The following is a 22,985-nucleotide window of genomic DNA, read 5'->3' as shown; positions in this document are numbered from 1 at the left end:
TCTGGGAACAAAGGTGGAAGAAGGAGCAGTAGGAAGAGCTGAGATTCATCTTGGGCAGGCTGGCTGAAGGCTGCTTGTGCTGCTGTGGGGTACAAGCCATGCTGTAAGATGTGGACTCCCTCCATGCTAACTGAAGGTGTAAATAGATGAACAAACCATATTCCTTAAAGCTACAACAGTCTCCACAGTGTCTTCCATTCTCCAAAGGGTCACAGACCCCGTGTGGGTGCCTGGGACCCCATGGGTTCATGCCACTGCTCAAAATAGAGAAGGGCAGGCACCCGACTTTTGTAACAATATCAAGAGACTTAAACATGCTTCAGTCCATTTGCTTGTTCACATTTGTATGCCAGGCTCCCCCTGACCCCCGCTGCAATTGCCTAGTTGTTGCAAGGAATCCTGATTTCTTCCCTGAAGGAAGTTATTCTGTGGTGAGGAAATGGCAGCTTTTCGGCACTTAAAATGATGAGGAAATGCATTTCTCCCCAGGGCTGGCTCAAGGTATTTTGCTATCTAGCTGAGGAAAAAATTCACCGCACACACACCATTGTTGTAGTAAACTGGTAGGGTAGAGAGTGGGGGGAAGGAAATCAAGCAGCATATAGAGGAATGGATCTTAAAAGCTTATGTGTTACTTACTAAAGCACATCTTCCTGCTCTGCTTTTGTAAAACACTGCATTAAATATTTATGCATATCCATTTCCCCTACAAATACTACCTTTCAACAGTAAGTTGGATGATATGCAACAGAATTGTAATTCAACTGGAAAAATAAAGCATTGTTATCTTCTTCTTTAAAAAATGTGAAGCCTAAATAAATGTGCCTCTTTCTTTGGCTCTGCTTCTGTGCCAATTGTCTGGCATTAAAAAATGTAGCAGGTGACAGTTTCCTTTCTACTTACGTCCATGCCAGGAAAAGGCCTAACTTTCTGCAAGGCCAGCTGCTGGCACAGAGGCATGGTCTATAGGAGAAGGGATAGCCCTAAGCCTGGGGAAGAGTTTTCTTCTAACATATGTACTGCATTGTGAACAGTATTATTACGACCCAATCAAGGGGTATGACACTGCAGTCTTAAGGCTATTCCACACTCCCACTTGTCCTATGCCTGGAAAACATGGGGCTGAGTCCTTTCCTTTCCTTTCCTTTCCTTTCCTTTCAAAACGTTTTTATTGGTTTTCCACTTGCCTCGTGCTCTCCAGGCACTGGTCTGAGTGGTTTTCTGTTTGCCCTGCAACTTTCCCTGAGAAAACCTGCTCCTTTGCAAGGCCCAGCAGTTGGGAGATAGTCCAGCCTTGCCGAGCCCATTTTCAAAGGTCTGCAAGATCTGTTTCAGCTGAGCCACCTTCATGCTTCCTGTGCAATCTGCTACTGTATGTGATATTAAATGAAAGGCAGGTGGGTGTGTCTTGGCCTAAATGGGGAGGGGCTTGAAGACCTGATTTGGTCCATGGGCCAGAGGTTCCCCACCTGTGGCCTAAGAAAAGTGTGGTTCCACCCCCCATCTAAAATTATAGTGCTATCCTTTTTACATCACAGCAGGAAAACCATCCCAGTTGTTGAACACTCCAGAAGCAGCCTCCCATGCTCCTCATTTGCTTTCACCTGGAAATGCTGTATCTGCAATACCTGAGAACTGGACAGCTTTATTTCACGTTAAAAGGAAGTACAGGATGCCAGACAAATGCTTCACTAAAGGAAGAAATTTAAAAGGAGATCCCTCAACTTCAAGCCCTACATGCTTAAATCTATCATAAATTTAACCTCTCTCTACCTGGATTTTGGGACAATTTCTTTTTCCCTTCCCTCAAGAATAGTTGAAAACCGCTTGACTCAAAATATCCAGTGCCAATCCTAAATTCGCTTAAATTAAGTAGAAACAACTGCCTTAAGGTTTGGGAAGAATTTCTCTCTCCACCCCAATAAAGCTGCAGAAAATTAAGATTCCATTTTCACAAAGGAACAATATTTTCAGAAAACTGGTGTGATGGGTCTTGGCCCAGTCTTCATAGAATTATCTTAGGATTCTCCTCCATTTAATTTAGACAAACAATTATATGCAGCATTTCTTTTCATTCTTGACATACCTGTTTCTCCCCGCTTGGCTTTCTATAGTTCAGAAGAAGCTCCACAGCCCCCACCACTTCTTTCCTTATTGCATACAAGAGAGCATCACCCACGTAGACACTGTGGCTCAGTAGCATCTCCATAATCTCCAGGTTTTCATTCTCTATGGCTATTAAAAGGGCACTGCGTCCAAGAGGGTCCATGCAGTTAATGTTGATGTTGTAGTAGATTTCAGCCTCCTCCAAGGCATGCTTCACACTGGCATAGTCCCCCTTTTCCACAGCACTGAGGTAGGCCTTCTCCTCCAATGACAGTTCTGCTTCTGCCCGCACAATCTGCAAGGGGATCCGGTCTCTGTAGGGCGAGTAGTTCACCTTTTTGTAGTACAGCTGAGCCATTGTTCATAACAACTGGGTGACCTGAATGGGGGGAGGGGGGAGAAAGAGAGCAGTTCTTTCAGATGGAGCTACAAATTTTTTTACTTATCTTGTGCAGGAACAAAGAGATCAGCACTATACTGAGTCAGACAATTGGTCCATCGATATCACCCACACCTACCAGCCCTACCTAAAGATGTCAGGGATTGATTATGGAACCTTCTGCATGCACATCAGATGCTTTACCTCTGAGCTACAACTCATCACAAAGTCCTTGGTGTGTGTGTGTCCCATATTGCACATTCACCCCCTTGATTTGCAGTGGAGGGGGAGAGGGGAGGTTCTTCGTGTATACAACTAATAATTCTGAGCCAGTGTAGTACATTGATTGAAGCAAGGGTGGCAAATCTGTGGCCCCCTAAAAATTGTTGGACCTCAAGTCCCATCAGCCTCCGACTAGCATGACCAGGAATGATGAGAGATTAATTCCAACAGCATTGGAGAGTTACAGGTTTCCCTTCCCTGGGCTAGAGTTTGGGGCATCACTTGGGGAGACCCAAGTTAAAATTCCTGCTCAGCCACAAAACTAATGGGCATGTGATTGGCCATAGTTGGCCATAGTAAGTCAGCACATTGGTACATATACCCCAGTGCCACCAACTTTGACTGGCAGCACTCCCCAAGATCTCAGGTAAAAGTCAAATGGAGATGAAAGGAATTGAACCTGGGACCCTCTATGTGGCTAACTACTGTGACCCACCAGACATGGCTGGACTCCAGTCTCCATCAGCCACAGCGTGGGACAAGGTTCAGGGAGAATGGGAGCCATAGCCCCACGACAACATTTGGAGGTCTACAGGCTAGCCACCCCTGCTCTATGTGCAGAACATGTGCCCTGCCACTGAGCTATGGGGCCATGCGTATACACCAACATGATATGATTAACATTATATTAACATAGACACTTATGTAAGTCTTCTAGCTGTTCCAGGGACCAGGTAGATGGTGGTGGTGGTGATGGTGATGGTGATTTAATAAGTCAAAAGCAGTAGTCAAAACCAGGCTCAGTAGCTTATTGGCAGCTGGTTTATACATGAAAACAGCCCCGCTATTTTCCCAGAGGTACAATTCACTCTTGATGGAATGTCATCAAATCCCATTGCTTTGGGGTGACTGGCTCCTTTCTATTCAAAGTGCACGGTAGCAAGAAGACCCCCTGTGTTAGCCATCCCAGGATCCACAGGACTGTTGATTCTAGAGATGACTAATGTAGAGTCCTGGTCCAATCTGGCTCATTATTTGCTCATAACAATTCAAGTGAGCCCGACTTTGCAGTCAGTGCTGCAGATTCCTACTCCCATGTCGAGTGTAATGTGGATAAATTGTGCATAAGCCCAGTGCCTCTTGTTTTAGAGCAGCTGGGGCAGATCCTCCTCCTGAGCAAGCCAGATACAGGTGTAAGGTGGCTAATGGGCACTAATGACTTCAAAGTTCCATGTTCTAGCACAGTCCGCCTCTAATGAGCAAACGTTTACTTTTGTTACTTTTCCCCAGAAGAACCGGATCTGACTTTTCCCCAGTGTGCTCTGTGTGACCTTGCAATCATTTTATTTGCATTCTGACACGTTTAATTATTTTTAGTGCAACCTTCTCTCTTTTCTCAATTTATAAATAAACCTGAAGATGGCTTGAGTATACAAAAAAAAAAGGAAAAGGAAAAGCTTCACTGGCTCCCCATGGTCTCCCTACCGAAATAAGCTCTTCCCTTGAGCAAAAAGCTGAAAATTGAATTTCAATTCTTAGTATCCATTAGGTCGCCTGGGGAATGAAAGGTCCCCGACCAACAAGCAAGATAGTCTGTACAATGGAAGGAAGACGGGTGGAGGGAATCATTACCTCCAGGGAGTATTGAGTTAAGTCCTTAAGTACCATAGTTATTTCCTTTAAGTTGTGGCCAAACCAAATGGACTATCATAGATCCTTCTAAACAAATCCAGCTGTGGCAAAGCAGAATTGCTCTTTGCTGGTGCCCTTGGAATAAGCTTTCTCATTTTTGTTTTCCACTAGGTGGTAAGATGAGTGTTTGCGGGAAGCAAATGACAGAGGAAAAACGGCTCTAGGGACATTGGAGTTGACACCACTCTCTCACATTCATGCCACCAATGAGATCATTGTCACCAGTCAACACCTGACATCAGATCAGTGTTCCATGTTATCACAATCCTGCGCTGTATAGATAGTTGCTGCAGAGCCAGTCCAATTCCTGAAGAAACAAACTGCCATTTCAAGCTGGGCATGAGATGGCCATAAGCTCTACTTTGCAGACAGTCTTCTATTTCAGGAATGTGACTGGGGGCTCCCCTGTTTGGCCCTCAAAACACTCCCCAGGCCACACCCCTCACCATCTAAGCTCTGTGCTCATCTTAAGTGCAGTTGCCTGACTGCAAAGTGTCACACTGAAATATGATAATGCCTCTTGCTTGCCCAGATGCAAGATGCAGAGATGGGAGTGTGTGTTTCATGTGTGTGCATGTGTAGGAAACACTGACTTTCACATGACTGCAACGTATACCCAAAGGTAAGTTGCATCCATTGCCCCAATTACCACTGGCATACACCCCTTGAGCAAGGGACGCGGGTGGCGCTGTGGGTTAAACCACAGAACCTAGGACTTGCTGATCAGAAGGTTGGTGGTTTGAATCTCCGCGATGGGGTGAGCTCCCGTTTCTTGGTCCCTGCTCCTGCCAACCTAGCAGTTTGAAAGCACATCAAAGTGCAAGTAGATAAATAGGTACCACTTCAGCGGGAAGGTAAACGGCATTTCCGTGCGCTGCTCTGGTTCACCAGAAGCGGCTTAGTCATGCTGGCCATGTGGCCCGGAAGCTGTACGCTGGCTCCCTCGGCCAATAAAGCGAGATGAGCGCCCCAACCCCAGAGTCGGTCACGACTAGACCTAATGGTCAGGGGTCCCTTTACCTTTACACCCCTTGAAGTGATTGTGGCCCTTAGGATGAAAGAGGTAGGGTTGACATATTTCAAACAGTGAAAATCCAGGCAGAAAAGTTGTTGAGATTTTTGGGCAAAATTGCAAAAAATGCTGTTTCTAAGCTATTTTGGTGGGGGAAACGGCATTGCCAACATAGGCTGCCATACATCTGGATTTTCCTGGACTTTCCCCAGTTTTCCACCCAGACACTCCTGCCGACTGCAGTATTCCAGATGTATTCAGGAAAATTTGGACATATGGCAACCCTAGAAAAAAGGTCCTCTTGCTTGCTCTATATCAGCATTTCCCAAACTTGGGTCTCCAGCTGTTTTGGGACTACAGTTGCCCTCAACCCTGACCACTGGTCCTGCTAGCTAGGGATGATGGGAGTTGTAGTCCAAAAACAACTGACGTCCCAAGTTTGGGAAAGTGTGTCCTCCCTCAAAGAGGGCACGTGTTGTGGTGAGACCTGGAGACTGACTTCCTGTGTTGTGGGTGTGTATACAGTGGACGCTTGGGTTGTGAATGTGTCCAGGATGCACATTCACAACTCTCAGCATTCTCAACCCACGTCTGCGCGTCTGTGCACACACAGGTTGCGGTTTGGCGCTTGCACAAAGTGTGATTTAGCGCTTCTGCGCATGTGCGACTGCTGAAACCCAGAAGTAACCCGTTCCGGTACTTCCGGGTTTTGGCAGTCCACAACCCAAAAAAGCGCAAACCTGAAGCAGCTGTAACCCAAGGTATGACTGTATTGGACAAGCCACAACACCCAATTGGTAGGTCCCTCATTGCTGGGCTTAATCTGGCCAATGGGGTGCAGTCTAAATGGTTCGAGCGTCCAATATATGCCTATGCACATGACCCAGAGTTTCCTTTTTTGGCTCATCCATTGGAACAGCCGCTCACCTCTCCCTATATTTAGGGTTTTTGTGATTGACCTTGCTATGCCGTCGTGTGTCATCTGTCATTGGGACAGGGGCATGGCAGGAATTTTCCCCACTTGGCTGATTGGCTGTTGCCATTTGGGTTTCTCCTGCCACGTAGCAAATCGTCACAACTTGTAAGGTTGCGGATAGGCTCTGGTTCAGGTGATAGGGATGGGAGAACGTTCTCGCCATCCCTATGTGAAGGGCATTCCGTTAAAGGAATCCAGGGACTCAACTTGGTTTGGTCAACCCCCGAGAGGGAGTTGTACCTGTGCCTGAGTCCAGGAGAGCATCTGGGGAGAGGACATAGTCCGTTCCTGGGCTTTCTGCCTACCTCAGGTGTTCACCCTTGGCTGACCTATGATAGAGCTTTAGGTCAGCGCTACCTGCAAGGGTGCAGGGAGCTAGCCAAACCAGAGCCTATGCAACCATAAACTTTCTGTAATCAATAAAGTTGTGGCCTAAATTCTGCCAAAAACCAAAACTAAAATTTGAGTCAAATGTGTCTTTATTTAGGGAGAAGCCTAGTTAGCACTTTCCCATGCTGCTTTGGGAAAGCAGCATGAGGGGTGAGGGTGAGGAAAATTTTGGGCTCGGACAGGACGCCATAGTACCCAAGTCTGCCACTGCACACTCACACACATGTGGTCTGGCCCAATTGATCTAGAAGGGCAAATGCTTTCTGGCCAAACAGTGGTGGTGGTGACTGGTGGCTTTAAATAATAGTCAGACAAATCTATAGAGCAAGGTCTGTCTAGCAGTAAGAAGACAGAGCCTCCAGATAGCGTATCTCTGAATGTCAGATGTTAACCACATTCAGGTGAGCTTCCCTGACTGGCCACTTCTGTACATAATCAATGCCTATGATCTGATTTGATGGGGCTCTTCTTTTCTCCTTAAATCCACAAAAGCAGCGCTGCTTACATTCTTGCTTAACTAGAAGCACTTGAGGAGTCTCACTGAATCAGAAGGGGCACAATTTGTCCAATGAATTTCTTTGCTGTGAATTATTCATTCATCTCTGCAAAATAGCCTGCGGCTGCTCTCTCTCTCTCCTGCGAGTAGCTGATGCTAGGTGGAAAGAGTCACATGCAATGTCCAAGATACTCTCACATTAAGGAACTTATGCAAGCTGCTCGTTGACTCTTACGTATCTGATCAGAAATGGCTGCTCTAGACTAGACAATGAGGGATTTGCAGACAGACATTTTAATCTAATTTCAACCTTCATCTAAAATACTCGTGTAAGGAGTAAGCATCTTACACAATGCTTTAGATATGGACTCTGGGTCATACTCCTAATTCTTTTAACTTACGGTAAGTGATCACCATCATGTTGAAAGGAGAATAATGATGAACTTGATTTGTGGATGTCAATTGACTATTGGATATTAAGAGGCATCATCCACTCTTCATCATTACCCTAAAATTCAGGCAGGCAACCAAAGTGGCTTAAAACTATTCAAACTGTCAAACAAATAAATCCAGAAAGAAAAATGGTACTCAGAAGCTTTACAATAAAGGGGGGGGGGGACCAACAGTGAAAAGATCCATATTGTAAGATTATCTCAATTTCTCTCCGTTGTATGCCCGGTGGATGCATTCTCCTTGCTGAATTTAATTGGGTTGCATCTACATATTTTATAGGTTGCATTTCTGAGTTTCTTAAAATATATGCACTCTGGCCCACATCTCCATGTTAATGCCAGCATGCATTTATACCATCCAGGGCTTCAACCCACAGTGGGCCCAGAATTTGAAACATGCCATGCTTTCTTTCATCTGTTCTGCATCTTCCAACATTCAGCTCCATCAGATGTCCACAAGTTCCAATGTCATGAAAGAGGGAGGGGAAAAAAACTATTCTCTGAACACCTTCTCCAGGCCATGCATAATCTTACAAACTTCTATTATGTTACCTCTTACTTGTATTTTCTCTAAACAAAAACAAAAAATTTCAAATGCTGCTACTTTCTTCATAGGGGAGTCACTCTACCTTCTTGATCATTTTTTAAAAGCTTTTTAAAATATTTATTATTCTTAAAAATAAAAAAGAACTGTGTAACCAGAGCTTATATGTTGATTTTATTTAGGATATATTAAGCCAAATAAATACAAAGGTGTTAAAGACCGTTAGGAGCAAGTGCTACCCCCCCCCAACACTTGCTGCAAATTATTCTATGGACTCTCTCACTTGTTGTAATTATACTTTTAAAACCCTTTCCCCTGCAATTGCTATCTTCTTGCAAGCCACCTTTGATGCTTCTAGTATAAATCTTGAAGAGGAAATTTCAAGAGAGAAAGAAACCCAAATTATGCAGCTTATGAAATTGCCTTGATTGTAGTGGTACATATTGAACGGCAGCCTAGTGAATTTTTACACAGAATGTGGTTACTGTATTCTTATTTATTTCAAGAAACGGATCGTTTTGGGGTTTTTTACAGTAGCATTCTGTGTGGTAGGGAAGAGGCAAAGAACTGCCCTCCGGACACTGGCATTGCTGCAGCTTTCTTGAATTGGGCTGAGGCAATGCAGGGAGGTGGTAAAGTTTGGAATGCGCAAGCACACCAGCAGAGCCAATCCAGCACTCCAAGTTGATATGCCTGTGCACCCCAACCTCGCAAATGTCCTCCCCTGCTCCAGCCCAGTCCAGGTAAGTTGCAGCAATGCCAGTTGCAGGAGGCCTCATAGCTCCGTCCCACAAGATAGATCAGCCAATGTGGAAAAGATTCATTGAAGGATGAAAGCTTGAAAAACTCTTCTGTAAAGCATAGGTGGGGGGAGTGTATATTGGGATCTATTGGTAGGTCCATGGGTGATTTTCAGTAGAGCTTCAAAGGTTCCCTACTTTAGTAGTTAAAGAATAGTATGTTAATTTGGTTTATTTTCTGGGATGGTTGACCTTTTGCTAATCATTTCTCTCTCGGATTCAGTGTTCCTCATTTGTAAAGTAAGAGTATTAATGGCATGCCTTTGTTCAGCTCTGCTGCTTAATTTTAGAGCTGTGCGTTAGGACTCTTGATCCATAGTAATTCAGATGTAGATTTGCACTTCTATATGCAAGTTCTCAGTGTGTGGCTCATAGGGTGCAAGTGGAAATTGACTCCTCTGCAAGACATCAATTGAATCTGTGCCAACCCCCTGCAGCCACTATTTTTCACCTTGCCATGGTTAGTGAACCTCAGTGCTTACTTTAAAGCATTAAGATTTTGCTCTGATTATTAGATTTTTATACAAAGAACCATGGGCGTAGCCAAGGGAGAGAGCAGGGAGGGGTAGCCTCTTCCCCCCCAAATAAAAATACATAGCTAACTAAGATTCTGCCCCTCCCCCAAGAAATGTGCTATAGCCCCCTTACAAAAGGCCTGACCCTCTAACAAACATCCTGGCTACACCCATGGAAATAACATAAGACGAGTTTGCTGAAGCAAGACTCAAGCACGAAAGTACCCTCCTCTCCTGCAGTTTCCAGCAGCTGGTATTCAGAAGCATTCACGAATCCAATGGCAGAGGCAGAGCATAGCCATTGTGGCTAGTAGCCATCAATAGCCTCACCCTCCATGAATGTGTCCAATCTTCTTTTAAAGCCATCCAAATTTGTGTCCATCACTGCTTCCTGTGGGTGTGAGCTCTGTGTTTTAGCTACGTGCTGTGTGAAGGACTGTCAGGGACTGGGCAGAGGAGGAATGGTGGAGACTGCCTCCCCAGCCTGATCCTTCCAGGGAAGAGGAAGACAGTATACATTTGCAACAGGGGTTTGAGGGAGGTGGCAGCTCAGAGGCAGATGAAGGGGAAAGTTGGGAAATCATGGGAGAGCCAGAGCAGCTGGCTGAAGCGTTGTCATTAGAAAGCATTCCAGACCCTCCATCTCCCGGAGCCTGACAAGCCTCAAAAGTAGGAGAGCAAAGAGCTCAAAGACAGTACCAGCACCCTTAGAGGAGATGATGAGAATGAGGAATGAGAAAGTGGGAGAGACGAGGGGTGGAGATTCACTTGGGACAATGCCATTATCCAAGATGCTTGGTTCTATAGCCTCTCTCTGTAAAGTCTGAAATAAAGAAGGACTGCAAGAAATTTTTCCTTGCCCTTACACTTTACTGGTCAACCAGCTGGGAGCCACTGACAACACCCTGACAAAGACCTTATTTTATCTTAACAATATTCAGCTTCATTCAACATTCACAAGTTCTGTGCTATGGGGCATCCCATCATTAGCTGCAGCATAGAAGACAGAAACACTGCAATATATTCAGCCAATATATTCTGGAGCACAAACCACAGTTTGCAGAAGTGTCAAATCTGTGGCAGCCCAAGATGCATGCATGAAAGCCCCCTAGCCTGAACAACAATGCCAAAACATTTTCCATCACTGATATTACTGGTGAACAGAACAGAGACATTGAAACAGATTCCTGTGTCGCTGTGCGATTCCTTATCAAATTCTGCAGCAATGCCAATTTTATCTTGTTCATTGATTCCTTTCGGCTGATGACTGATAGCTGGTGGAGCCCATCAGCCCTAACGCTTCTTGATAACATACAAGAAACATCTTTATAATGTGTTTTGATTCAGAAATGCATTGCTCATACATGATGAAAGCCATCTGCCTCACCAAAGGAAAGTCAGAATCTGATACACAAGAGCCTCCCCCCTCCTACCCCCTGCCAACTCCCCTTGCCTACTGGGACATTGAGTGAGCAGCCAAGCTGAAGTAAACAGGCTGGAGCAGACATCAAAATGTAGCATCTGCCAGTTCACAAATAGCATGTTGAGCGGTTTGCTATTTCAGTAAATGCACTTGGTAAGATGCTGGAAGAACTGGGTGTCTATCTTTAAGGACTGCCACTATGTCTTTTAGCAGTGGAAAATCCACCCCTTCTCCTGATAGTAAACCTTGGCTGATACCACCCAGAGTTAGGAGTAAGGGCAAACCAGCTAAGCTGGTACCAAATGTATCAGTCTGCTTTCCTCTGGACCACATTGATGTGGCCGAGAGGGGGGCCTTGTCATCTGGGCAGCCCAGGACCTCCACACACACTGCCCCAGAGGCACACTCCATTGTCTCTCAAGACAGATGTATGCCAACAAACCTATTGAAATTAATAGTTTCATTCATTTCAGGGCTTATCAACACTTTCATTTCTGTCATGATTTCTAGGCACAGATCTGTGATTTGTAGACATTGGTCTGAGAAGGGTTTTTTGGGAAAACCCACTGTTTGCTGCTGAATTGGAACAAACATCAATCATGTTATCTGAGAATTGACATTTGTTCCAATTCCATGCAAAACAATGAGTTTTCTTCAGGAAAGCTTCGGGACACAAAACTCAGTTCAATACTACCCTCTGTTTTTAATCAGCTGCTCTAGGAATAGAGGAAGTTGCCTTATAGAGTCAGAGCCACGGTCCAACCAGCTCAGTACTGTCTACACTGACTACCAGCAGTTATCCAGAGTTTCAGGCAGCGGACTTGTCCATCACTACTAGGAGACACTGGGGGTCGAACTTGGCATGCAAAGTAGATGCTCTACCACTGAGCTATGGTCCTTCCTCAAACATAGAAATATGGCAATCTGCCTTATACTGAATCAGATCACTGGTCCATGTAGCTCAGCATTGTCCACACTCACTGGCAGCAGCCCTCCAGGATTTTATGCTGTGGTCTTCTCTCCTAGCCATACCCAGAGATACTGGGGATCGAACCTGGAATGTTATGCATGCAAAGGATGCGCTTTCCCACTGAGAGACAGTCCATAACCTGATATCAGCCTCCATTTGCCCACTATTTCATTATAATTATCTTTGTTTCATAACACAGTCATACATTTTATTACATTCAGCTCTTCTCATTACTTCCTGATTATGTCCAGTTTGTTGAGGTTGTTGGTATTTTTCCATGCCTTAGCATTCATTCGTCTTGCTACTGTTAAAAAATGTAATAACTGTTCCCTATAATGGTATGGCACTCTTCCATCAACCTAATTTAATAGACAAGCTGAAGGAAACTCTAATGGAAACCATATCTGAAGCCACATCTAAGTTAAAAGAGTATCATATAAATCCAGATTTCATAGCAAATATTTATGTATTTATATTCTAGCTCAGAGCTTCGCAAGTGGGCAGTACTGCAGAGTGGTGGGAGTGGTGGGATTACCTACTAAGAGCCAAGGGGGTGGCAGGGGGTGCTGGGGGTATACATGGCTATTAGACTTTGAAAAGCTGATATCACTGGATAAGGTTCACCAACTTTGTGGAATTAATTAAACTAAATAGGTTTGATTGAATTTCGAATGAATATGAATTTAATTGTTACTGTTTGCAACTTTATTGTGTTATTATCTTCCTTAGTGGGTTGTGCAAACTGCTATTCTGAATACTGGGGATATGTTTATGGAACCAAAGGGCGTGTGGATCCAAAATGTTTGGGAACCACTGCTCTAAGTGAATTGATGAAAAAAGAATTACATGAATTTTAGTGAATTATAGTCATATTAATTGGTTTGCTTCCTTTTTTTATCCTTCATTTCTGGTTTTTAAGCTTTCAAATGTATTTTTGTCAGTTACTGGAAGGGTTTATAGTTTTTGAAATATTTGAATTTAAAAAACTGTAAGAAAGAAGAAGAAGTACTGTCACAATCATTTTGTCATGTCCTCAAGGGGCCAACTATGGTATATTTTCCTGTCCCAACTATATTTTTCTGTCCCCCCTCACAGATGACACTTTGTTGCTACAAATGTGCAGTACTGTATCCATTTAAATATCCACTCCCATCATCACTATCTCTGACTGAGCCTAATGAGCACCCAACAACGTTTGGAGGGCCACAATCAGCCCTCTTTGTTTTTTAGATATGAATTTTTTTGGATACAAAACTCTCCAGTAGTGGCTGGTATCATGCCCCGCCGCATGCTCTAAACTTTAGCCATATGATCCAACAGTGGCTGATGTCCATTAGAACTTATGGGGTAAGCAGCAGAAAGGTCCAAAGTCAATGGAACCAGAGACAGTGACAGGTAGAGCCAACTAATTCTAGTTTTGCCCCCATCCTCCTCTCTGCTGCATTCTATGATTACCATATTGAGATTCAGGAGGAGGAAGCTGTCAGATTGTGCCAGCTCCTGGATTGTTTGTTGGAAGAAGCAGTTATCGCTGGTAAATATTCTGATATTTCAATACCTAATGTAAATAACAGTACACTAACCCTGTGTTACCAGCAAAGATTAATTGTCACCTCCTGCAAGAAAGAAGGGGTTCTGCACCAGCAATATAATCTCTCTCCAAAAGTAAAGCCGTGATTGAGGAAGCACACAAGACAACCAGGCAGTCATTTCTCACTAAGTTCATGCCCTTCAACTTCAAACTGGGCATTGTAAATAAACAGCAAACAGAAAGGAATTTATAGGAAATAAACAATGGTACCTTGCTGTTGCTGATGAACAACGGACTTGGCTCCAGAAGCAGGAGCTGGAGCTTGGCCAGTAGACTGCATTTTCTGCAGTTTAGGACATATGCTGAGATTCTTTCCAGCAGAGGTGGTCTCAAGGCTTATATACTGTTGGGGCTGTATAAGCTGCATCTGGTGTTTGGTTGGCACATCCATTCCCATTAAAGTGAAAAACTACTTCAGACTTGGCAGGCATCCCACATAAAATAACTTCTAAGACCAGCCAGTGCTCCCTATTTCAGGTGCCAGCATGGGATTGGTAGAAGCCTATCTTAAACTCCCACATGTTGCCATCTCAACATATTACATATGGAATACTAAAAGAGAAAGACAGAACCATTCAAAAGTCCCAGGCCCATAGGATTTCTAGAAATGAAAGGAGTATTGCTGCATACCACCTAAGCTTCCTCAAATTCACAATGGTCTTCTGCAATTTGGTGGTGCAAGTTTTTACCTTCCAGAAATGAATCATGAACTTGTGAGTTTTCAGATCAATTCATTCATTCATTTTCTTTCCTGCCTTTCCCACTAAAAGAACCGAGGACAGCAAGCACATCAGTAATGTAATAACATTGACATGTGCCTCTTTCCCTTCCCAATCTGTGTTACCAAAGCATATGTGCACTGACAAACTTCTGACAAAAAATACACACTTCATGCAACTGCATTTTGTTAAAAAAAAACCCTGGCGACTAATTTGAATAGTAGAGTGTTTGGTATCTGGTGGGCGGGGCTTGTGTGTTTTGCTCCAGAATCAGCCCCTCCCTCGGTCTGTGTTCTGTTAAGTATGTCAGTTAAGAGGGACCAACTGCCTCTTCTTGCCTCAGACTTGCCCTATGTGGTTGTATTTAGTTTCTATAGTTTTCTTTATTATTAAAGCTTAGTTTAGATTTACATGAGCCACTTATTTTTCTCAAAGAAGGAGAAACTCTGTCGAGGAAAGGTGTGGAATATCCTAAACTTGGGTGAGTGAGGGGATATTCCCAGTCTGACAGGAGGATTGATTTTGTTAATCATCCACCTGCACAACACATTTGCTATTGCATAAAAATTTATTCATTCATTGATTAAATTTGAATACCACTGTTCATCCATAGATCCCAGGGCAGTTCACAGCATAAAAATACAAAACAGAAACACAAAATGTATAATAAAAACAAGAGCAAGAAGAAAACAAACCCATAACTCCATTTTCCCTTAAACCTTTTTAAAAAATGTTTCAGCCTAGCTGAAGAGGAACATTTCACCTGACTCAGGTGAGCTTCAAGTGAAGGCATCAGGTGAGCTTCCCTTGGGAGAGCATTTCACAAATGGGGAGCCACTGCAGAAAAGGCCCGTTCTCATGTTGCCACCCTCCAGACCTCTTGTGGAAGATGCACATAAAGAAGGGCCTCATATGATGATCACAGGGTCCGGTCAGTTCATATGGGGACAGGAGGTCCTTGGAAAAAAATGAATTGTCCATGCAATCCTGCACATTAGCAAACACTGCACAAAAAGAATATTGCTGCAATCATGCATACAACAACAAATGACCATATGCATTGGTAAGATAGTACAAAAATGATTTTCATGCAATGTTGCATATAAAAGCATCAAGTTTGCTTCTTTTTTTGGCAGTGTTTACATAACAAATGCAGGTGTACACAATGATAAGGGGCCGAAATGAATAGAGTAAATTATATTATGTACATGTACAGAATGGGAAAAATGGAATTCCTAATGCATCATATCTAAGTCAGACATAAGTCCAGGTAATTCTGAACCTTAAAATCCAGGGAGAAATTTGAATGAGAACATTTCAGAAGCATCACTGTTATTTAGAATGCAGCAAATGCCTATACATGACAGTGCTCCCATCATGAAACCCCTTGCAAGCTCACATCCACCATGGCATTGCATGTTTGAAAATGATTGATGTTTTGATTGGCACAACCAATATTTATCCTAGACCCAAGTCAGACAACTTTTACTGGTTCTCATGTGAACGGGTTTCCACAAAATGATAGCCTTGGTTGCTCCAAGTGGACAACTTAGATTTCCCTGCTGCTCTTTCTTTAAAAAACACAAGAGAGAATCAAGCCTCCAGTGATACCATTTGTCTTTAACTAACAGTATCAAAGCTATAGTAAAAAACACACAACCCCCCCCCAAAAAAGCAGCATCAAACAAGCCCAAAATGCATCACCACAATTCAAATGCAAATGCAGATAAAAGCTTAAATCAGAAAGTTATGAGGTTTTGAAGGTTCACAGAAAGGTATAAAGAAAGGAAAATCACAGAGCTACATAGAATAATAAAATGCTGATCTCAAGACTTGAGGATGGGAATTTTGCAATCAAAATAAATGCCACACAAGAGATGCATCAGCCAAGAGATAGAGAAAGGCCTGCATTTAATAATGCTGCTTATACACAAGAAAATAGGTAAGGTGTGGGATTTGCTTCTTATTACTACCCTACTAAAGACCCCAAATAATATCACTGTTAGTCCAACACAATAACATGTTTGTTCAGGGGAAAAGAAACAGGAGATTCCACTATGCTTTGCAACAAGAATAGTATCTGACATCACACATGGCACCCTCTGTCTAATCATTCAGGAAAACAAAATGCAAACATAGGACTTAAGTCCTCATAACAGTCCTTCACCTATAGATTCCAACACATTGTATTGAAGTGATGGGAGAAAATGAGAGAGAAATAAGATCTCAGATGCTTTTTTTCTGAAAACACAGATGAAATAATGCTCCAGGAAAATCTCCAGCATGAACTCTCCTGGGATAAAGAGGAGCACCCTGGAACAATATACCTGGCACTGCACTGCTGTGTTCTTCTGCAACTCCCATTCATTTCAGTATGGCAGCCTTTACCTGCAGTCTAAATGTGGCTGAAGACCACCAGGTTGACGAAGGGCTGCAATGAGCAGTGAGAGAGACTATCCTAGTGAACTGTCTCTGATGACTCCAGCATCCACATCATTCTTTAAACACTTGGACAAACACTTTGCCCATAATGCAAAGACAGGGTATCTATGGCTCTCCAGATGGAGAAGGGCCATAGCTCTGTGACAGAGGATGCATTTTGCATGCAAAAAATCTATAAATTAACCCATCCCTACTACAAACCTCAAATGCTGATCTAGGAGTAGGCATCAATGAACACAGTGGCTCTAGCTGCAATGGCATAGCGTGGGGGGTGCAGGGGGGGCCGGCCGCACCGGGCGCAACATCGGGGGGGGGCGCTCGCACTCGCAGCTCTCTGCCCCCTGCTAAAATCCACGGGTTAGGGGGCGCAAATTACTTGCCTTGCCCCAGGTGCTGACAACCCATGCTACGCCACTGTCTAGCTTTCAAGGAAATATGCATAAAGTTGTGTTGTTAGTCTTGGGATCTTGCTCAGTGCATGTGTACAGAGACAACCACTAATTAGCACAATTCTAATCATGTTGCTGCAGTGATTGAGAACCATATTGTGGGGTGAGGTGAGAAGAAAAAGAAACAGCCTTGTGAACTGCCACCATTCTCTGCAGAACCATCTTGCAGGGAGTGAAGAAGACACAGCAGCAGCTTCTTCTAAACAGTTTGTCTTCTCCAGTTTCTTGTGATTTTAAAATAAAATGATGCTTATTCTAATAATCTTGTGCAAACTGCTTTGTGAGATACCTGAAAAGCAGTATATACCGTATTTTTCGCTCTATGAGACGCACCAGACCACAAGACGCACCTAGTTTTTGGAGGAGGAAAACAAGAAAAAAAATCTTCTGAATCTCAGAAGCCAGAACAATAAGAGGGATTGCTGTGCAGTGAAAGCAGTGGTCCCTCTTGCTGTTCTGGCTTCTGGGATAGCTGCGCAGCCTGCATTCGCTCCATAAGACGCACACACATTTCCCCTTACTTTTTAGGAGGGAAAAAGTGAGTCTTATAAAGCAAAAAATATGGTAAATACCTTTGATAATACTAATGCTAATATCTGTTCAGAAGTAAGTCCTGCCAGGATCAACAGGGCTTACTCCTAGATAAGTGGGTATAATATTGCATTTTAATTTAGTACCTTTCTCTTTGTCTCATAGAAGTCACAAGCCTCTTGCATGCAAGATATGCATGATTATGCAAGATCGGAGATTCCGAAATAATGATTCAGAAAAACTCTATTTAGCACAAACCAAAAAAACTGTTACTAGAGCCAACTGGTACACAAATTTGTTGAAAAGCCTTATGAATCACAAAGGGGGAAACTTGATTAAAATCATTGATTTAAAGTGGTCTTTCCCCCATGGTGAATTCAATCAATGATTTAAATGAGATGCTCTGAAAACATGTTGAAGGATTAGGTTATAAATCCCTAAAATAAATCACCTTCAGTTAAATAAATTTTCACAGCCTTACCTTCCTTCCTTCCCCCTCTTAACAAAGGCAGTTTAGCTCATTGTTAACAAGACTGTTGTCCTGTAAACAAAAAGGGCTTTGCAGTTTCTCCTCTTTATCACATCCAGCAAATATCTGAGAGCACTTCGCTTGTTCAAAACTCTTCGTGTCTAAACCCCTGCACCCGCTAGCTTGCTGGTTCTGTTTTCAGTGGCACTTGTGTATTCTTAAGGGTGCTAAGGATCATTACCCACCTCTCCCTGTTAAAACGTTTAAGTGTTGCTGGACCCAAGACTGGTGGGGCAGAATGAAGGATGCCCAAACAGTAGGCGGAGCCAGAGCCAGTGACAGGGGGAGCCAATTGGTTCTAGTTTTATCCCCATCCTCCTGCCTGCTGAGTTCAATAATTGCAGCACTGAGACTAATAAGGAGGACCAGTGCTATTTTTCTGGGGGAACACGGGTACGCATACCCCTAAACATTATGTGAATCTAAGTTTGGCTTCATTGAGGGGCAGTATTTCAATATGAGTAGGTAAATGAGAGTACCCCTAAACATTTTTTTTTCTAAGAAGAAAAGAAAGCACTGAGGAAGCTGACAGGCAGAACCACCTGCTAGGCTGCTTTCAAGGAAGAAGGCAGGCAGGTGGGGCCTGGTGGAGAACAGACTGTGGATGCTGGGGCAGTGCCCCATTCACTCTCATGGACCAGCCTCCACTGCGTGCTGCTCTCCCCTTTTCACTTCAAGCCTAACTGCAGTAAGGGACAAAGAAGTTTTGAGAGAGTGAACCCAAAAATGTTCCCAAATGCTCCCTAACACTGAGTTTCAGATACCTGGTCAAAATTGTTTTGTAACAAGAAGTCTTTCCATCCTTAATGCTTTTCAGATATTTTACTTCCTTTTTTTAGATTTTAATTTCTTAAGGTTTTGAGTTGTTGGGGCTAAATTGATGTTTTACATTTTTTACATTTTATATAGTGTGTTTTATGTTGGTAAGCTGGTTTGAGACCTACACTATATAAAAATGTAAAGCATCAATTTAAGCCCTCAAAACTCAAAACCTCAAGAAATTAAAATCTTTTTTTTAAAAAAGCCTCAGCAGGAATGGTGACTATCTAACTTCTTACATCTGAAAGCAGCCCTCTATAGGGAATTTTTTTTATGCTTGATGTCTCCCTGTGTTGTTTGTTGTTGTTGTTGTTGTTGTTGTTGTTGTAAGCTACCCAGAGTGGCTGGGGAAACCCAGTCAGATGGGTGGGGTACAAATTATTATTATTATTATTATTATTATTATTATTATTATTTGTAATTTGTATACCCTTCATTTGTAGATCTCAGTTCACAGGATAAAAAATAAAAGACAAAAACACAAAACACACAATAAAAACAAGAATGAAAACAAAGCAAAACAACACCCCCTAGAGTTGTTCCCACAACACTGGGATAAAATACATAAACTCTTTAAAGCTTGGCATGACAGAATTGCCTACACTTGGCTATAAAAAGCCAGTCAAGTAAGTGCCACCAAAGTGCTCCTGGGAAGATTATTCCACAACTAGGGTGTCACCATAAAAAAGCCCCACATCCAGCTATGATCCACCACACCTTGGAAAGAGACACCACCTGGAACGGTTCCACATAGGAAGCTGCCCCATACCAAGTTGGACCACTAGCCCAGTTTGGTTGGCACTGGTTGGCAGTTGCTCTCCTGAGTTTCAAACGCAGATGTCAGGGATGAAACCTGGGATCTTCTGCATGCAAGGGAGGTGCTGTATCCCTGAAATACAACCCCACCCTCTGACACAGATATTAAAGAATTATTACAGGACTAACTACCGTTTTTAAATGTGAGAAACTGCCCTTTATTATAGGGAAGAAGGAAAAAACTGAGAACTTTTGGGGATGAAATACTTGTACGACTTTTGCTTTAAGTTAAGTAGAATCCCATGTCTTCTGTGTATTGTTTGCCGGCCCTTTCAAGTGACTCTCAGCCACCAAGAACCACTTAATACAGGAAAATGGGTCTTTCAAGATCCTCAGCTGAGTTGCTTTGAGACTGGGTATCCCATATATTTCATGCACTCTTTTCCATATTGCTTTATAGGTATTTCCCCCCAACAGTTGTAATGTTGATTTAAATACAGTTCATCCAAATAGTCTGGAGAAAACACACACACGCACACACACACACACACAAATTCTGGTGATGTGAAGGTGGGAATCATAAGGCTTCTTTTACCAATGTCTATTATACTGATGACGCGGGTGGCGCTGTGGGTTAAAGCCTCAGCGCCTAGGGCTTGCCGATCGAAAGGTCGGCGGTTCGAATCCCCGCGGCGGGGTGCGCTCCCGTTGCTCGGTCCCAGCGCCTGCCAACCTAGCAGTTCGAAAGCACCCTCGGGTGCAAGTAGATAAATAGGGACCGCTTACCAGCGGGAAGGTAAACGGCGTTTCCGTGTGCAGCTCTGGCTCGCCAGAGCAGCGATGTCATGCTGGCCATGTGACCCGGAAGTGTCTCCGGACAGCGCTGGCCCCTGGCCTCTTAAGTGAGATGGGCGCACAACCCCAGAGTCTGTCAAGACTGGCCCGTACGGGCAGGGGTACCTTTACCTTTAAATAAGCTTAAGTTCCAATGCATGCCTGCTCAAGGTGTTCATTATTGCACTACTTGCACACCATTTCTTTGCTCTGGTATCTGCTTTGCCCAAGAAATGTAAGCCAGAAATGAGCCTTCTACTCATCAACATTTATTGTAAATCAAATAAACAGTGGGCACTGAATCTGGGAAGCATAAATGTGCCTAATTATCTTAAACAGACATTGGTGGGGGGGGGGGGAGAGCAGGGAGAAGTTGTGTTCTTTGCATGGTTTTGATGCTTGTCTTTCCCTTTGCATGCTTGTAAGGTCTTGCCCAGATGGTGAATGAAACCACATGTGCTAATGTAACCAGCAGCAGTCAGGTTCAGTCTCAAATATAATTCAGAATTTAACAGGGAGAAGTCATGGAGACAAGATAAAGTGCCATGTGAATGCAACTAATGCCTTTCCTCTTGAAACCTCATCCTCTTTCATGAAATACTCACCTAGGTGATCCCACCCCATCCTTGTCTACTGCATCAGGCAGTGGACAGGATACCATCACAATGCAGGACAGGCAGTAATATTTGCCTACCCATTACAATGAGGACAAGTGAGAGCTATTGAAAAAGCAACAATTTTTGCATGTACTACTGAAATAATAGTCTAATATTCATTAAGTTATTTCAGAAATACAGGTCCATAAAAGGAATCAGATATGAGACCAGTTTCTACTTAATCTGGATAATGAATCTTACCAGAAAATTAAGGCAAAACTAAACACTGAAAGTGTTTGAGGAAGAGAAGGTATCCTACTATTTCCCAACAAGGTGATAGCTAGACTTCTTCACAAAGAGAAGGTTAAAACATAAATCTGTGTTCAATGAACCTGAAATAAAATATGCGGGCAGAACAGTCAGGCTGAGAGTAAATCATTATACTGGATACTAAATTAAGCAATGAGGATGGTTGTGTAAAACCAAACAATCCAACTGGGAGATAAAGCAAGCCTATTTACCTTCAGCACCATGGAATCCTATATTATTTGTTTGTTTGTTTGTTTGTTTAATTTGTACACCACCCTTCATCCATAGATCTCAGGGCAAATCACAGCATAAAAATACAAGATAAAACACACAAGATACATGATAAAAACAAGAAGAAAACAAACCAATAACCCCCTTCCTGCCAACACCTCCCAGAAACACATTTAAAAGAATATAGGCTTGGTTGAAGAGGACCATTTTCACCTGGCACCTAAAGGTGTATAATGAATTTGTATACGCTATTTTCACTAATATATACATTTATCTGTACACTATACCCCAATGAATGCTTTTTTGTGCACATTTCTTAGCTGCAGAGCTGTACTGCAAAATCCAGAGAAGTGCAAATTTTTAAGAACAGCTGTGCTTTATGCATTGTTTCAGAAAAGTTTGAATCAGATAAATTCACCTAGATGTAAACTGAATCTAATCCCCTCCACAATCCCTAGCTTAGCTGTCTCACTTTGCAAGAGCTCCAGTATCAGAATATATTATGGAGGAAAGTTAGGCATCAAACAGCCTATTAAGCAGAGAATTCCCTACACAGGGCAGTCACCACACACCAGAGGTGGGAGGGGAGCAGATGTGGAGGTAGGCCTGTGATGATGATCTCAGAGAATGGGCAGGCTGATGTGGAAGCTGGCATTCCTTTGGGTTACCTGGCACCGCTGCATGCAGGGCTCCAAAGATAAGTACCATCACACTAGGATAAATAAGAGGAAGGTCTATAGCTCAGTGGTAGAGCCTTTGCTTGACACATGGAAGACCCCAGATTCAGTCCCCGGCATCTCCAAGTAGGGGTGGGAGAAACTTCTGCCTGAAGCCCTGGAAAGCCACTGCCAATCAGTGTGGATATTACTGAGGTAAATAGGAGAGTCCTGGAGGAAAGATGTGGTCTTTCAGTTATTTGGGTTCTAAGTTGTTTAGGACTTTCAACATCAATGTGAGCACCTTGAGTTGGAGCAGGAAAAAACCTGACAAGCAATTACTGTTAGCATTCTCTTACTGCAGTTATGGCCAAGGTGCCTGCATTGATCCCTTTTAGAATGGAGGGGAAATTACTAATAAAGCAAAAGTTATCCAAATTTAAAATTTACCTCTTACAGCTCTGCCTTGTTGTTATTTATACTGCTATAACTGTTTTCTGTGTAGCACTTGGTACCATTGCCTCAAAGAAAGGCTGCCCTTCCGTT

General features: G+C 43.2%; 1 protein-coding gene across 6 annotated transcripts in view; it reads right to left on the bottom strand.

Moving 5' to 3' along the window:
* TRPC5 (transient receptor potential cation channel subfamily C member 5) overlaps positions 1 to 22,985 on the bottom strand; it is a 175,064-nt gene that overhangs the window by 128,387 nt on the left and 23,692 nt on the right. For all 6 annotated transcript variants that reach the window (XM_081897335.1, XM_081897336.1, XM_081897334.1 and 3 more), the window contains one exon: positions 2,087 to 2,485. In XM_081897335.1, the coding sequence (XP_081753461.1) occupies positions 2,087 to 2,464 (378 nt within the window). In that variant the 5' untranslated portion in view covers positions 2,465 to 2,485. The remainder of the gene's footprint in view (positions 1 to 2,086; positions 2,486 to 22,985) is intronic.

The sequence above is a fragment of the Podarcis melisellensis genome, assembly GCF_964234715.1.
Source record: "Podarcis melisellensis genome assembly, chromosome: Z".
NCBI lineage: Eukaryota > Metazoa > Chordata > Lepidosauria > Squamata > Lacertidae > Podarcis > Podarcis melisellensis.
The sequence above is the reverse complement of the archived record's forward strand: the minus strand, read 5'-3'. Positions and strand labels throughout refer to the sequence as shown.